The sequence below is a fragment of the Myxine glutinosa genome, chromosome 11 (genome assembly GCF_964187855.1).
Source record: "Myxine glutinosa chromosome 11, kmMyxGlut1.1, whole genome shotgun sequence".
In the NCBI taxonomy this organism is placed as follows: domain Eukaryota; kingdom Metazoa; phylum Chordata; class Myxini; order Myxiniformes; family Myxinidae; genus Myxine; species Myxine glutinosa.
The window spans coordinates 6,738,403-6,756,741 of record NC_136271.1 but is presented as its reverse complement, the minus strand read 5'-3'; the positions used below and the strand labels follow the sequence as shown (position 1 = coordinate 6,756,741).

Genomic DNA, 18,339 nt, shown 5'->3' with positions numbered 1-18,339 from the left:
CACTTGAAATTCTCTCTTTATGTCCGCCATATTGGATTTCAAAATGGCCGCCACTTGAAATCTACATTTGCTATTATCTCTGGACGTAATGCAGCTATTGACTTGATTCTGGTATCTAAATGTATGTTTTTGGGGGCAAGGAATCCAATGGTACCAATTTCAACTTAATATTATCTATCACAGTCTGTTATATAATTTTATTTGGAAATTATCTAGGCAAATATTGGATTCAACACAATACTTTGAAAAGAATGTCTTAGTTCTGTAAATGTCTTAGGTATAATACTGACATGCTACATGGTCTAGTATTTGAGGCTAGGTGTACTGGTATCTGAGGCTAGGTATATACCGGTACTGAAGATACGTGTACATAAACAGTGTCATGTTAACAAGTTCAGCATTGCCACAAGTACATGTATGTTGTTGACTCATCGTCATGTGCAGTCCCCTTCACACACACAGAGGGCTGTGCACTGAAGGGCAGCCTTTTTGCACTTGCAGCGCCTCACACACCCTTTCTTGCACTTGCAAGAAACCAGCTCAATGCAGCTGTGAGCTGCCTCAGTTAGCCTGGTCCAGTAAGGTGTGTACTGTCCTTCTCCAGTCCTTGACCAACCCCAGTTGGTTGGTGGAGGGAGCTCTGGTGCTGGCAGCAGTATCTGACCCCACACATGTCCACCTTGATACACTGCCCTCTTGACATGTTCCTCCAGAGCTGCCTTCGTTGGAGGGATGAGCTGCACATTGTTCTTCCTTGCGAAGAGTTTCCTCCTGGCCTTGTCAATGTCTGTGCATTTGCTGGTTCGATCATACAACAGGATCACGAACCTCTCGATGATGCGCATTGCATCGTCTGGTATGTCACGAGGTGCAGAGGACAGCAGCAGCAGCGCCTCAGTGAGTTCTGGCAGTACCGTCCAGACTGCCCACGCAGTGTTCTTGCCATGTCTATGAAAACTAGACACAGTGTCGCATCCAGTTAGAGCGTGGAACATTGGCAGTGCACGAGCCTTCTCTCGTCCCAATCCAGCTGCTATTTCGTGTGCTGCTAGGTATCGGAAACTCTGGCCTGTTCCGAATGCCAGCCACAGTTTGTCTTCTGGTTGCAACTCCTGTGCCAGGGACACTGCCAGCACCACAACATCGGTGTCTACAGTCCGGATGAGTATTGCATGGTGTCCATGCTGGACTGCGTGAGATGCATGCAGCAACATCCGACTGTCAGCCTCTTCATGGTTACATGGGGCGAGTGAGGTCAGATCTGGCAGTAGTGGCTTGCTGAGCACTGCCTCTCCATCAGTAATGACGAGTTGCTTGTCCTCCTGGTCAAACCATTCCATGAGAGCTGCTGAGAGGAACCTGAACAGCTCGGTCTTGTTGCTGTCCACTCGTAGGAAGTTCTGCCAGTTTCCTGGTATGGCTGCGGCAGCCACCACACTTCTCCGCACACCTTGTCCCCGCTTTGCACGTGTACTACCTTTCAGTGAATCAGCAAGGTAAGTATCCCAGACCAGATCCAGGCGTGACACTGTTTGCAGCTTCGTGGACATATATGGGATGAAGATCTGTTGTGCATACTCTTCAAAGGTCTTTGATGCAGCCGGCTTCAGCATCTGGACGATGGCTGCTCCATCAAGCACAATACAGGTCGTGACAGGAGTCTCTGTCTTTGTGTCGGAGACTTCTTCCAAGCATGTGAGGAGATCACTCTTGGTACCAGTGCAGAGGCTTCCACCATCAGACAATGCAGGAGGACATGCCTGATTCTCGTGACAAAAGAACTCCTCAAGGTTTCCATCCCTCGTCTGGCAGCCAATGTACAGGCGTGCGAAGAGTTCACGGTCATTCTTGATGGAGGCGAGCTGTTGCTGACCTTTGCTCTGGCTTCTTGGAGTGGAAGTGCTGAACACCTTCAGCTTGTTACGAGGAATGGGTGCGTCCACTGCCTTTGTTCTGTCCAACAGACACTCTCTGGTGAAAGCCTCGAACTGCTCTTGGCCAATCCTCTTGGCATTCATCACGGTCTCCACAGCAGCAGGATCTGCGATCTCCTTTGTGTCCAGTTTGACTACATCCTGACTCTCCTCCTCGAATGGGTTGCCCATCTCCTCTATGACACCGACGAGAGAGCGAACATCTTTCACAAATGAGGCCTGTACACTTGGCGTCTGATCATGATGACGTGTGTCTGCTGTTTGCCGTCTCCAGTGTTGGTTCCCATCCTGGAATTCTTCGATCACCCTGGCAACTTCTGGTCCCGCAACCATCCAGCGACGTAGGGCACTAGGGTTGTCAGTGAGCCCAACTGCTCCACCGTCTCCTTTGATGCAGGCATTATTCTGCTCATGTGCCTGGTCAATCGGGATTGAAGAGAACACCCTCTGTGTTTTCTGAACGGTGAAGTGGCTTTCCCTGAATTTCCTGGCTACATCTGGGTGTTTGATGGTGAGTTCGGCCATGTCCTTCAGGTGCACTGGTATCCACCTAGCATAGTGGGTGTGATCCAGTGCATGGAACCAGGGGACCAGCTCTGTCAGAGCATCGAGGTACATCATTAACGATCCCTGCCTGAGAGAACGCACATACACTAGAACCAACAGTTCTAGTTCCAGCACGGTTGCCCAGTAGTGAAACTGGGGGATGTCTTCTCCTCTCTGGCAACACCAGTCTTCAAACTCCGGAAGGTCCTCTGCATCCCTGGTTTCTCCCAGACAGTAGTGGTTGTAGGCACGGTGTTGCAGGATGTACAGTGCTGCTGCAGTCACTTGATGTGCTCTTCTTGTGCGCAAGACGTGGGATGCTCGCAGGAATGAGTCTGCTGTCCCTGCTGTCGCAATCTCGGCTTGCACAAGTGCTTGCACCCAACCACTCCCTTTCAGCCAGTCCCCCAGTGTCCTCAGTGCCGCCATCTCTATGTGGAGGCCACCAAACATCACCACTATCTGGTCTTCACCATAGCTCTCTGGCCACTTCCACTGTATCTGCTTGGCCAAAGCAAACAGTGGCTGATCAACGGTGACCACTGGTGTCTGTCCAGGATTCAGGTGTTCCACAGCATTCTTCACGACGTCCATTGAGTGCCGGATCATGGCCACTGTGTGGGCACTCTCCAGGAAGAGTGGAAGCAGCGACGTGGGGCAGATGACTCGAGCATCTGGTGGCTGTCAGCTGGCATGAAATGCAGCCCAAGATGTGTCGTCATTGTCCACTGTACCAGTGTTGTCTTCCAGGACTCGCTTTGCATTGCCTAGCCATTGGTATTCTTCATCAGTCTGCTGTTTGAAGTCTCCTCTGGTCAATGACGCCACTTTAGCAGCTGGGACAGGCGACTTCTTGATGCTGCTAGTGACAGGGGGTACATCAGTGTAGTAGTGCGGCAAGGGGGCGACTGTCTTGGACCGTGCATCCCCAGATCCTCCAACAATGACGATACTCCGATCCACTCCTTCACCAGTGTAAGAAGGATGTTGTATGAGGGAGATAGCGGTACCATGGAAGGAGTCCTTTGATGTTGTTGCACTGGGGTTGTGATCTATGTTGTCTACAGCGGCAGTTGTAAACACTTTGCCACGCATCTTCGGAGGTCAGACCACTCGTTCTCTGTGAAACTGTTGGCAGACACTGTTGCCCATCTGTGCTGAGAGCTGGAGCACTCTATCATAGGAGATGCTCAGGCCAAGGTGTGACAGTCTGTCGACCAATTCCTTCTTGCGTGTATGAGCATGCAGCATCATCCCTATGTATATTGGAAGTGGGGTCTCCTATGCAACACTGTGCCTGACACTGGTGGATGATGTGGTGCCACGTGTTCGCTTGTGTTTGATGCTGTTGAACTTCAGTATCTGAGCTGTGGCAATTGCTGCAGGGTTAGTGTCTGCCATCTGTTCCTTGATGCTGGGTCCCTCGAGGATCATACTGACTAGGGCAAGCAGCAACGGTGGCACAGATTCTTCTTGACATATTTCAGGGAATCCTGTGAAGGGCTTGGCTTCTCCAAACATGTGACGGCGAACAATCTGTGCAGCATGGGCAAGATGGACTGCATCACTATCACTGTCCAGCTCGCAGGCTTTGGCAAGAGCAGCACCGACATCTTCTTCAAATGCCATCAGGATGTCTCTCCCCTTGGTGTGTGCCCGCATGTCAGGAAACTGAGCCAACAGTCTCTGTTTCAGTCGTGTGGAGTGGACTCTCATGTCGAGCTGGACTCCTAGCTGTTCCATTCTGGACTGATAGAGCTGTACAAGGTCAGCCAATCTGAATACTGGTGCCGTCTCCTCATCTTGTCTGGTTTCTTCAATGTAGAGGACGAGTTCAGCGAAGCCAACTGCCGACATTGCTCGCTCTTGTTTTGTGTCCTGTGATCCTGTTGACTGGGCCTTTCTTGTGCGATTGTAAAGTCCTATCAAGCACCGTGGGTGATACTGGGCGTCCAACGCTATCATGTCCCCACCACTGAGACGGCCCAGCAGTTCTGTATCACCAAGAAGGGTTGCACAGGCACGCACCCGTTTGTCCATTTGGAATGTTGCAGCTTTCCGAAGACTGTCAGCCCCAGCAGGTTGTTCACAGAAGAAACAATTTTCTGGGACCTTCTTCTCTGTACTCGATGAGCGTGAATGTAACCTGGTGCGTTTGCATGCAGCTTGTTCCTCATCGCTCTCACATTGTTTCTTGAGTGCTCTCTTTTGTGCTCTCTGCAGTTTGGTGTTGTTGTACTGGAGCCTGCATGTCTGATGATATTTTGCACCGTGTGCAACCATCGCAGCTTCAATGCCATGACCATCATCGAGTCTTTCCAGGTGAAATGATCCTGGAAGCTCTCCAAGTTCACTGAATTTGACCAAGTTCTCTGCGAGTGAACTGTACCCACTCCCAATGTCTTTTCTCTTTGATTGGTCAGGTTTGGTCAGTGTCTCCGTCTTGTCCTCTTGACATATAAGGCATAACTTCCAGTCAGTTGTGGTGAGGTGCTGTGATGTTGATGGTGAAGTTCGCTCAACATCAGCTAGTCTGAAGCTCTTGGACATGGTGGAACTGTCTTCTGAATCTGCAACGATACAATGATATAATGTTAACATTTTGTTATATATATATAATAGAGGGGTTCCCTCCGCCATACTAATGGAGAGGAGGATAATTCCTCTATATTGTAGAGCATTTAGCTTGGCACACTTAGGGAATTAGTTTTGTGAGATTATGCCGGAATTAAATTTTCACCCATACCGGAGGCAAGAAGAGAAATAAAATCACATGAGATTCTTTAGTTAAAAAATATTCCCAAATTTATTGAATATTTACAAAACATTTGAATTCATAAATTCTTACAATATTTACACAGCCAAGATTTAAATATAAATCAGTCTAAACTCTTATTAGGTTGGACAGTACATTTTCCAGACATACCCCGTTCTGTTAATTACAGCCTCCGTGTTAAATTCAGAACATGTCAAAACTGTCAGTGTGGAATACACACTTCACTCAAAATACTACTTTATATAAAACATTTCTAATTTAAAGCCTTATAGTAAGAATTTCAGATAAACCCCAAAAAAGTAAGACCAGGTTGGCTATTAGACAACCTGCCTCTGTCGTGCCCACCAGACAAGTGGTTTTAGCCAGCACACATGTGTATCAGGTAAGCTTGTGCTGAGTACATCATACCTGAACAACTCAGTGAGGCAGAACACAGCAGTGCACACCAGGGTGACCCCTTCAGTGCATAAACCAATTAACCTGTCCACTGCAGGGCATATAGAAATGAAGTTATTTTCTGCATATAATAATAATACAAGTTCAGTTCTATATAACAATTTCTGTTATCACCACTACCACTACAACTACCACAACTACAAGCTTTGTCTGGAATTTTGTGGACTAACAGACAAACAGACATACAGACAAGCTGGGATCAAAACATTACCTCCTTCCACCATTGAGTATAGAGGTAAACATCATGGAAATTATATCATGCCCTAAATTTAATTCATGCTTACCCATGTATTTGCTTCACTGGTTCACAAGGTCTTTTGCATACATGTAATTCAGACTCTCGTCTTCATTGCTGACCACACAATGTTGTCTAGCTGAGCCCAGATTGTATGTAATTAACTCATTTATGTGGAGTCACAAGGTGATTTAAACACAGCCACACACAAAGAACACAGTTGATGTGGGTCAACACACATGCAGCCTCTCTACTCTTTTATTTGGGTCAGGGCTGTGATTAAAGACATGTAGTGGAGTCATGTTTGTAAACATTGTTAAAGACATGCTACAGTGCATTGTTAAGGAAACAAGACAGATGGAAGCCTATACAAGAAATTTCTGTACTCTAGAAACACAAAAGATGGCTTAAAGGGTCTAGGAAAAGGGGATTATGCATGTTTGGTATTTATTGACAATATGAATGTAATGTTACATAAAATATGCATATGAAAAACACAAATGAATGGGTCACTTTGTTTCCTAATGGGATATGAATTTATATTTTAGACTGCCAGTATATATGAGCTTGTCTGAGTTGTTACTAGTGATTTAGTATAGTTTTTTTATTTATTTATATTTACAGAACTAAGACATTCTTTTCAAAGTATTGTGTTGAATCCAATATTTGCCTAGATAATTTCCAAATAAAATTATATAACAGACTGTGATAGATAATATTAAGTTGAAATTGGTACCATTGGATTCCTTGCCCCCAAAAACATACATTTAGATACCAGAATCAAGTCAATAGCTGCATTACGTCCAGAGATAATAGCAAATGTAGATTTCAAGTGGCGGCCATTTTGAAATCCAATATGGCGGACATAAAGAGAGAATTTCAAGTGGCCCAATATCTGAAAATGTTTGCAACATATTAATGTACATTTGTGCCAAATTTGGTGCTTGTATCACAAAATGCACAATTCTTTTGAATATTTGGACTAAGCCGCCCCACTACATATACATATTTGACTTCAAAGTTTCAGCAACTTTTAAAACGAGAGCCTCCACATGCCGTGTCCTCTCGGCAGACATTACGCTTTGTCATTAGTCGGAAATGCAGCAGGTGAGTTTTTGCTTCTCATACGATGATGTAAAGTCATCAACAAAACAAAAATTACACACAGCAATTTGATTGTAGTTTGTGGCTGATAGTAGGGCCTCGAGATAAGCACTCTGGCCTCCAAGCTGCTTAGCCTTGGTTCAAATCCCCGACTCCGCTATAAACCGTCATCGCTGTGATTCACAGGAGTGGTGATACATCAATGTGTGTGCTGTCCCTCTGATTGACGTTAAACTGGGCATCCCATATGTCAGCATTAGTTGGTGGGCATTAAAGATCCCATGGTGTCCTTCACGAGAAGTTGGCGAGCTATCTCAGGCACCCTCAACAAATTACAAATTCCTGCCCTAACCTCCAGAGAGCACTGCATTAGCGGCACATTTGCACCCGCAGCGGCACCCTCAGCCGATAATGCTACCCCGCCGCCTTGTGCTGCATATGGACAAAGGAGGAGGAATTATATTTTTACCAAAGTTTATAGCAGCACGCAGACCTACCTCCAAGTTCCGTCAACTGCTCTGCCCGTTTGTTCCTCGTTGTTATGAAACCAACCTGCAAGGATGTGGCAAGAAAAAACAAAAACAACTGGAATGGCACTCGGTAGAGAGCATATATTCGCCAGGCTGAACACTGTTTTTATCCCACCGATAGGCCAGATCTGGATCTGAACCAAAATTTAATGAGCTTGTTCTTGTCACCTGACCAACTTATCCACTTAGTTTTGTTATAGGTCGTCCACAACGTTTTGAAATATAATGCTGTACAGTATATCGTTTCTGGCCCTTCGCTCAATGGTTAAGAATCTTTTAAAAATCTAAGGATTCTCGTATTCATCTCCGGATTTGAATCTTCACCAAAATCGAATTAATTCATCCGAGTCATACACCCAACCTGTCCAGTGTCCACTAAGTTTCGGCCGTATCCGTCTGCAATTTTTTGAAATATCGTGCTAAATATAGCTTTTCGCCCCATCTTTCAATGGTGAGGAATCACATAATTTCTCAGATCCAGATGCGGATCTTCACCAACATCTAATCATTTTGTCCATCGCACACACCCAACCTTTCCACCAAATTTAGTCCAAATCCGTCCACAACGTTTTGAGATATCTTGTTCACAAACAGACAGACAGGCCTGAAAACACAATCTCCATCCACCTTAGGTGGCGGAGGTAAAAAGAAAACCTACATCTAATGAACAGGGAAGGAATACAGAACAATCAGAATATTATATCAATGCTGGTGCCTCACCTGGCTGATTGGGTTCTGGTAGAAGAACTCTTCCACAAAAAGCTCTAGGAGCTGACACAAAAGAAAAGAAAAAGCTTTGAAGGTTAATGAATGAGAGCATGCACTGCGGAGACGAGCAATTGCAAAACCTAAAACTCAGCATCACCTTCAGGGAACTAACAAGACGCGAAGGCTTCAGGTCCTGGTCAATCATATTCCGTGAGGCGTCAATCACCACAAACATGTGCCGCATCTGGAGGTGGGAACCGTTGCATCAATTCTGCAATTATACTCCAGCAGAGAGGAACATTCCAAATTAAAATCCAAAATGCAAAATGCATGTCCACTAACACCACCACTTGTTCCTCACCATTCCCAGACGAACTTTTCCATGACTGTGAACCAGCCTGCAATGACGAGAGGTAACATATGTTTTGCAATGCAATATTGGCAAAATATTTATTAATAAAGAAAATTTGACAAAATAATTCTGAGTCCTCATTGTGTGATGATTCAAATCCAATTTGAGTTTGTCCATAAAATCACAACTGCTCTTCTTCATGCAACATATCGCTGAATTACTTGAATGTGAGAAGTTGAGCATTTCCAAGGGACAACCCTGAAATACATCCGCATCGCACTCAATGGAACTACACAATCAAACCTGCAACCAGAGATTCACTCGGAGAATTCGATTTACCAAAGCAGCATTGGAAGGATTTCCTGTTTAATCAATGGTACACGTATGCTACAGAACTTCCGCAGAATTATTTATTTTATGGCCCAATTTACCATTTATTTTGCAATAACAAAACTTGTCATGCCGCTGTAATTGTGGGCAAAGTAATGCACTTTTACCCAATATAGTGCAGCAGATAAACACAAAAATTGTGCATTTTATGAGAAAAGCATGAAATTTTTAACATAGTGCATACCATAAGGTTTATTTTCAGATGTGGAGGGAAGTCAGATTTGACCTCTGTGGACCGTGAGAGGTCAAATCCAATATGGCCGCCAGTCCACCGGGTCTAATGTTCAAACGCGCTTAATTTTGGAACCAAACAGTGTAGAAAAACATTTTAGGTGTCATTTCAAACTAAATTGGGGGTGCCCATTCATTTGGTGATACTTTTGAGATCGCCAGAACTCAAGGACATGCATTTAGGTCACGGTCAAGGTCTAATTACGTTAAATATCTATTTTTATGATACTGCAGTTGGAACTGCTATTGGAAAAAGTTCATTTGAACTTTTAAAACTTTATTTTTTCAGGTACAGGGAGGGATAGGTACAGAGCACCCAAAGACCAGAAATGATGAAAAAAAAGTGCTTACACTGCAAGGAATGATGCAATAACCTCTGAAAAAATAACTGTAGTTAACCAAGTATGTCCACCAATGCTTACATTAAATCAAGTGCAATGATGAAAATTGGTAATGATCTAAATCTAACAGTCTCCAGAACAGAAGCACAGTGCAGTGCACTTGAATGCAGCTTTGGCACACTTGCAGCGTCCAGTGCACCCTTTCTTGCAGCCACAGTGGATCAATTCATGGCACGATTTTGATGCTTCAGGGAGAGTGGTCCAAAGAGGCTGCCACCCAGTTGTTTCCTTTATCCAGCCCCAGTCAGATGGCTCTGGCATCTCTGGATCCATGACCAATGCCTGGTTACAACAGTTGGCCTGGTAGCAAGTGCACTTGATGTGCTGCTTCAGTGCTGCCTGGGTTGGAGGAATGTTCTCTAGACTTCTGTGTGAAGAGCTGCTTCCTGGCATCATTCACTTCCGTGCTCTCACTGGTTCGGTCGTACATCAGCACCACAAATCGCTCTAGCAGTAACATTGAGCCTTCACTGACCTCACTTGGCATGCCTAGGAGTTCATTGAAAGCATCATTCACCTTTGGGAAAGACTTCCAAGTTTCGCAAGCAGACTTCTTTCCTCTGCCATCGAATGCAGATACAGTATCACACCCGGTGAAAGCGTGAAAGACTGGGAGAGTCAGTATCACCAAAGCGATCTCAAAAGTATCACCAAATGAATGGGCATCCCCAATTTAGTTGTAAATGACACCTATTATGTTTTTCCACACTATTTGGTTCCAAAATTAAGCGCGTTTGAACATTACCCCTGGGGAACTGGCGGCCATCTTGTATTTGACCTCTCACGGTCCTCAGAGGTCAAATCTGACTTCCCTCCACATCTGAAAATAAACCTTATGGTATATACTAACTATGCTAGAAATTTCATGCTTTTCTCAAAAAATGCACAATTTGTTAAAATATGAGAGCTTATCCGCTGTACTAATAGTTCAGATGCAATAACGGTGCAAAGTTGTGTTTTTTTTTGGGTTTTTTTCCAACACCGACACCCTCCTCTCCTGCAAGCCCCACACATTCCTCTTCACTTCACTCTTCTCCCAGACTTCTGGAGCCTCTCTGAACTATCGTCTTTCCTCCAATTTCACATCATTGTTTCCATCAATTTATCAACCTGCAGTATATAAACATTAACTGATCAATATGCATTTCAAACAAAATATTGTTGCAATTGCACAATTCATCCAGTTGCCTGGTACGAACCTGGCGAGGCACCTCAATAGGACCGTAACGGTTGGCTTAGTTGGTGGTCCTGGGCCGGATTACAGCCTTCCCACTTCTCATACTGTACCCGTGGGTCGAGCCAGCCAGGCGTCACGCTATTAGTACCATACACCTCATCCCCAATTATGGCCAAGGGATGCCGAGAGTGGCAAGGTACTGTCTGGATAGGCGGTATTATTTGCCACAGCCAATTAATCCCCCAATGGTCCTTTTACAATTGCTAAGCAGAACCATGACAACCAGAATTCACCCCCGAGACCAGGTATATTTAATGAAAGACAAATGGTCACTGGGAAGGGAAAACGAGACGCAAGCAAGTATGGAATTAATAAATAAATAAAACCCTTACCCACCACCCATCATACGTGCCCACAGACTAAATTGTGGATGGGAGCCTTCATTATTTAAGCCTTAGGTTTTGACTTACGGTAATTATAAAGGATAATAGCCTTTTGACAATTTAGTGTTAATTGTCTGTGATACAATAGCTTGTTATTCATAATTCGTTTCTGCATGAATCATAATAAAAAGTACAACATGGCAATTTTTTTTTTTTTTGGATGTTGTTGTTGTATACTGAATCGAGGCTCGTGAAAGAGCTAACATTTACTTCACAAACAAATCAACCAGACAAACAAAATACACAAAAAGAGGGAGCGGAAGACAAGATGGGGAGAGAAGGGGAAGCACACAAACACAATATCCGAGAGCAGGGAGATGTGTGGAAGGGAGAGGGCCCGGGGGGGGGGGGGGGGGGGGAGGCATGGGAAGGGGCGTGGGGGGTGGGGGGGGGGGAGGGAGAAGTATAAAACACAAGGACACCAAGGACTTCCAGGGCAGAAGTTGGAATTTCAAAAAAGTGGAATTGGGGTGAAATTAGCGGGGGTAGAAAAGATCAAGGTTTTGGATGGGGGAAGATAAGAGATGGTGGTGAACAGCTGTTTTAAAGACTTGGAGGGTGGAGTGGGATTGAAGAGAGTGAGGGAGTTTGTTCCAGAGGCGGGAGAAAAGAGGAATGAAGGAGTGAAGGTGAGCAGAGAGTCTTGATTTTGGCAGTTTAACCATAAGAGGGTTGCAGGCAGATCTTGTGCGACCTGTCGGAATATTTGCGGGACAGAGCCCAGAGAGAGCTGGGGGGGCAAGGCCAGAGAGGAGTCGGTAGAAGACGGAAAGACCACCAACCTGCCTGCGGGGAGTGAGTGAGAGGCCCTCGGAGTTAGCTTCATCGCGGGAGATTCCAATGATTCTGAATGCTTTGGTTTCAACAGCGTGAAGGCGAGCTAGGTGTGAGACAGGAGCACCAGCCCAGAGGGGAGAGCAGTATTCCATTGAGCTGCGGATGAAAGCCTTGTATGTGGTGAGGAGCTCAGGTGTGCCAAGGAAGGACTTCGCACGACGGAGGATGCCCAGTCGGCGACTGGCTTTGGAGGCCAGATTTGAAATGTGGTTTTCCCAGGAAAGATCATGGCAGATAGTGAGACCCAAAAGCTTGAGTGACAGAACTTCTTGGAGAGGATTATTCAGAAAGTGGATGGGAGGGTTGTCCAGTCGGTCTTTTCGGAGAGACATCGTAAGAGTGTGAGATTTGTCAGGATTGAAAGACATGTGCCACTTGTTTGCCCAGTCTGTGATTTTGTCAAGGTCTGCAGAGAGTGAGGAGGCTGCAGACTGCCGATCTGAGGGATGAAGAATGGAGCGACAGAGAGTAGAGTCGTCAGCAAAGAGATAGAGAGGATTTTCAAGAGAGTCAGAGAGATCATTGATGAAGACCAGAAAAAGCACAGGGCCCAGAACACTGCCTTGGGGAACTCCAGCCTGAACAGGAAGAGGAGATGAGAAACCCATTCAGGGCCACACGTTGACTAAGACTAGAGAGGAAGCCCGCCAGCCATGCGTGGAGATTTCCATGGATACCAAAAGAGGAGAGTTTGGTGAGCAGAGCGGGGTGCCAGACCGTATCGAAGGCACGTGATATGTCAAGAGAGACTGCTCTAATTTCCTGTTTGGCATTGAGGACCTCCATCCATTGTTGAGAAAGCAGAAGCAGCATGTCCAGAGTGGAGTGTCCAGGTCTGAAATGAAATTGATGATCAGAGATCAAGCCATTGGAGAAGAGGAAAGATTTCATATCTGAAGCAATGATGGATTCCATGACTTTGCTGATAATTGGGAGAAGGCTGATTGGTCTGTAGTTGCTGGGATCTGTTTTTGCACCTTTTTTGTGCAAAGCGGTGATGTTGGCAGATTTCCAAGCAGATGGAAGATGACCTTGAGCAAAAGAGAGGGTGAAGAGAACAGAGAGAGGGAGTGAAAGAGCGGAAGAACATGATTTTAGGACCCGTGGGCTGATGCCGTCAGGTCCAGTTGCAGAATCAGAGTCGAGGGTTGACAGAAACTTTTCCACCTTGTCAGGAGGAAAGGACACAGAGTCCAGGAGCAGCTGGGTACGACTGGGTACGGTGGGTACAGAGAGGGATGGGTTTGGGACACAAGATTTAGAGGCAAACACAGAGTTGAGGCATTCAGCTTTTTCACGTGCGGAGTCAGCCGTGTGGCCATTTGAGGTGAGGGAGGGGATGGAGGGGGAACAAACACCAGAAACAGATTTGACCAGACGCCACCAGGATTTGGAAGAGGGAGACAGATAAGAGAGTTCGGTCCTGAGAACGGAGAGATATTGTTTCCTGGCTCTCCTGAGGGTTGACACACACTTGTTTCGGGTTTTGTGAAAGGAAATGAGATTTCCTTCTGTTGGATTTGCTTTCCAGGAGACGAAAGCAAGTTGTTTCTGGGCAATAGCCTCACCACAAGATTCCGTGTACCATGGACGGGAGGAAGGGTATGACAACTGAAGATGAGATGGGATAAATCTGTGCATGAGAGGGAGTAATTTACTTTGGAAGAATTCCCAGGATGAGTTGACGTCAGAGGCAGTAGAGATGGGAGACCAGTCCAGATGATTGATGGCTGCTTGAAGACCGTGCCAGTTGGCCTGAGTGAAATGCCAGACTCGTCGACGCTGAGGAGGCTCTCTGAGAATGGTCAGAGAGATGTCCACTTTAACAAGCACATGATCAGAAGAGCCGATTGGAGCAGAAGAAGAGCAGCAGACATTTTCAGGGAAGTTAGTCATAACCAAGTCCAGAAGAGAAGATGCTCTGTTGACTGAGATCCGGGTTGGGAAATTGACAGATTGTGTCAGTCCCAGTGAGTCACAGAAGTCCTTTGCTGAAGAGCCATGGCTGGTGAGAGAGGTACCCACCCCCAGCCAACTGGCATGGTGACAGTTGAAATCACCACATATGAGGAAGAGAGAGTTGGGATGGGTCGATAGAAGTTGGTCCATATTATCAGACAGCGAGATGTAGATTGTAGATGGAGTAATCACTGTTTGGTGGACGGTACAACACACATATGAACAAAAGGTGGGAGCGAAGGGGAAGCCGTAGCCAAAGATATTCCTGGGGGTGAGGTGGAGAGAGGGCAGTGCAGGGCGAGTGAGGAAGAGAGTTTTTTTATAAAGATAGCAACCCCCCCTCCAGGACGAGGCTCAGGTCTATCATACCGGAGGAGGGAGTAACCTGGGAAAGATACCAAGGAATCAGAGACATCATGAAGGAGGAGAGTTTCTGTTAAGCAGATCACGTCTGGTTTGTCAGAAGCAACCTGTATGGAGAGATCAGTTAGGTTTGAGCGAAGGCTACGGATGTTTGAGGTCCATACTGTTGAGGAAGAGGAAGGGGGAGCATCGGATACTGAACAGGGGGGGGGGGAGCAGTAGGGTAAGATGTGGAAGAGGAGGATTACCTTCTGATAGAAATAGTCAATAAATTAAATAAGATTCAAAAATGAAATTCCAGAACACTGAAATAATTAAGAGCCATTTGAGCGATTACAATTTGATTGTACATCCATAACTGAACCGTTATACATCATGACAATCCAGAGAGTAAAACAACTTTAACATGGTCACAAAGGCATGCAAGAGGAAGGAAGTGGGGGATTGGGGTTGGAGGTGGTGGGAAGCGGTTTCAGGTCTTCAGTTATCTTGAGCAGTGCAGTATACAAGTTTGATTGTGTAGAACATAGATTGACATGGGGATCTAGGGATTACAGGAAAACATAACCATCATGGCGACATCTGGAAACAAACTCACTTGCGCCTCTTGGCCTGAAGAATGATGTCATCAACAGAAGCTTTCAGAGATCCAGTTTCATCCTCTTTCAACACCTCCCTGTTCATAAATGTTTTTTGTTTTTTTAGTTTGGAGACAGTGAGAGGCAGTATAGTCAGTGACGTAGATGGTATTTCTAGTAGTCAGTGACAAAGATGGTATTTGTAGTAGTCAGTGACATAGATGGTATTTGTAGTATAGTCAGAGACATAGATGGTATTTGTAGTATAGTCAGTGACAAAGATGGTATTTGTAGTACTAGCAACAGTACCCGCCCTAAACGCGAGGCTTCATTTGGGAAGCCCAAATGAAAAGGTAAAATATCAGAAATTGAAGGCTTTTTTATTTCAAACGATTCATATAAACATCCGTTGAATCATATCACACGCAAATCATCAAAATCTAAACAGTACATGGCTAAACAGTACATGGACGATCACGTACCACATACGTCTCGCGTGTTGCTCGCTTTCATGTTGTCCCGATAATGATCCTTCCGCAGGTTCACCGACAGAAACCTTGTTACAACTTTTACTTCCTCTAGACCAGGGGTCGGCAACCTTAGGCACGCGTGCCACCATTGGCACGCGGCAGCGTAATCATTGGCACACTGGCGAAAGCAGTGCCCTCTCAGTTGCATGACAAATCACTTCTTGAACAGCCATTGGCTGTTGCGCGGCCTGTCGTATTTAGTTTGATTGACGGTACGGCCTCCCGCTCACATTTCCCACAGTGCAGTGAAGCGGTTCAGGTTCGGTAGATGATGGCAACCCCGCTAGCTAAGAAAGCTGAAGTAAAGGTTCGAGCATTCCAGCCCTCATGGACAGAAGAGTGGGGTTTTGTTTTTCAGAAGGACCGTGCTGTGTGTACTTTATGTTTTGAAAATGTTGTTTGTCGAACGTTGAGTGTTAAGCGCCATTTTGAGACAAAGCACGAGAAAACTTTCAAAGATCAGGCAGACAAGGCAGAATCCATCAAACGTGCCGTGTCCAGGTATGGGAAGCAAGCCAACACCCTCAAAATCTTTGCCACTGCTAAAAACCAAGCGACTGAAGCAAGCTATCGCATTGCTCATTGCATTGCGAAACGCGGAAAGCCATTCACGGATGGCGAATATATTAAGGAGGCTTTTCTCTGTAGCTCAGAGGTTCTGTTTGAAGGCTTACCATCAAAGAGACAATCAAATCAAGAATAAAAGATGTTCCCATGTCAGCTAGAAGTGTTGAGCGACGCATTGAAGAAATGGCCTCCCGTAGTCGTTTGACAACCGACCACTCCGAAGCATGTTTGCAACTTAAAGTGACTAACGACAACCCCCAGATAATGGAGCTCAGCAAAGGAAAGCAGGGCCAGAGATCACACTGACTGGTAGGCATCTGTTTATTTGTAGTACACATGGGTTTGCATATGTCGCTGTTTGTCCATCTCTTTTTTTCCAACTCTGATGTGGATGTTTTCATGAGGATGGCAGCATTCTTGTATAGTACTGGTATTTCTATTTGATACACTTTATTCTCACTTTTTGACATTTGTTCCCAATGCAATACTTTGTAAATGAGTTACTGAAAGCAGTGTTTTGAAATGGGGTCTGTGCATATAATTTGTAACCTCATTGGGGACAAATTTTACAATGATAAAATGATCATTACAATGTCCTAATTATGAGAGATAAATGTTTCTTTAAAATGTTGTTGCTATGCATGTAGCCTGTATGGATGTTGTTGCTATGCATGTAGCCTGTATGGATGTTGTTGCTATGCATGTAGCCTGTATGGATGTTATTGCTATGCATGTAGCCTGTATGGATGTTGTTGCTATGCATGTAGCCTGTATGGATGTTGCTGCTATGCATGTAGCCTGTATGGATGTTGTTGCTATGCATGTAGCCTGTATGGATGTTGTTGCTATGCATGTAGCCTGTATGGATGTTGTTGCTATGCATGTAGCCTGTATGGATGTTGTTGCTATGCATGTAGCCTGTATGGATGTTGTTGCTATGCATGTAGCCTGTATGGATGTTGTTGCTATGCATGTAGCCTGTATGGATGTTGTTGCTATGCATGTAGCCTGTATGGATGTTGTTGCTATGCATGTAGCCTGTATGGATGTTGTTGCTATGCATGTAGCCTGTATGGATGTTGTTGCTATGCATGTAGCCTGTATGGATGGAATAAAATTCCATGTCTGTTGGAAGTATTTTTTTGATGTGGTGTCATAATTAAACTTAATGTTAAACTTAATGTTGATATGGCACACTAATTAACAAGAACATTTCAAACTGGCACTTCATGTCAAAAAGGTTGCCGACCCCTGCTCTAGACAGTCAAGTTCGCTCATCTTTTCGGTGCACCGGCACGAGCCAAGAACGGCCCGTGCAGGGACTGATCCGAGGATCTCATCAAACTGTCCGATCGGTAGTAGCGACGGGCGGTGTGTACAAAGGGCAGGGACTTCATCAACGCGAGCTGATGACTCGCGCTTACTGGGAATTCCTCGTTCGTGGGACACTGTCTCAAGCCCCAGTCCCCATCACGGCTGGGGCTCAGCGGTTTACCCCAGCCTGACGGCGAAGGGCAAGGTACACGCTGGCCCGTCCAGTGTAGCGCGTGCGGCCCCGGACATCGAAGGGCATTAAACGTTCATGAAACATTAAACGTTCATTAAACATTAAACGTTCATTAAAGGATTACGAAATGAAAAACATTACGAAATTACGTTCACACCGTCACGTCAAACAATACCGTGAACACAAACATCGTCACAACATCGTCACAATGACAGCATCGTCACAATGAATGTTATGCGAACGTGAATGTTATGCGGGAGTCCAAACCTGAGAATGCTGGAGACCAAAACTGAAATTGGGAAAAATAAATAGCCTATTTTACTCCCAGGGGTCCCAGGATTACCCACCCAAAATATCTTTGCGATCGGTTCAGCAGTTTTTACGGTACCTTCGAACAGACACGGACATTTGGTGAATTATAGTAAGATAGTCAGTGATATCGATGGTATTTGTAGTATAGTCAGCGATATAGATGGTATTTGTAGTATAGTCAGCGATATAGATGGTATTTGTAGTATACCGACTCCATCCGTGACAAACATGGTATTTGTAGTATAGTCAGTGACAAAGACGGTATTTGTAGTATAGTCAGTGACATGGATGGTATTTGTAGTATAGTCAGTGACAAAGATGGTATTTGTAATATAGTCAGTGACAAAGATGGTATTTGTAGTATAGTCAGTGACATGGATGGTATTTGTAGTATAGTATATGA

At 45.2% G+C, this 18,339-nt stretch overlaps 1 protein-coding gene across 1 annotated transcript in view; it reads right to left on the bottom strand.

The window, feature by feature from the left end:
* LOC137436380 (general transcription factor IIH subunit 2) overlaps nt 1-18,339 on the bottom strand; it is a 76,412-nt gene that overhangs the window by 49,281 nt on the left and 8,792 nt on the right. The window contains exons 2-6 of the mRNA XM_068130100.2: nt 15,041-15,118; nt 8,651-8,687; nt 8,447-8,533; nt 8,302-8,352; nt 7,549-7,603 (exon numbers count right to left, since the gene is read on the bottom strand). Coding sequence (XP_067986201.1) covers nt 7,549-7,603; nt 8,302-8,352; nt 8,447-8,533; nt 8,651-8,687; nt 15,041-15,118 — 308 coding nt within the window. The remainder of the gene's footprint in view (nt 1-7,548; nt 7,604-8,301; nt 8,353-8,446; nt 8,534-8,650; nt 8,688-15,040; nt 15,119-18,339) is intronic.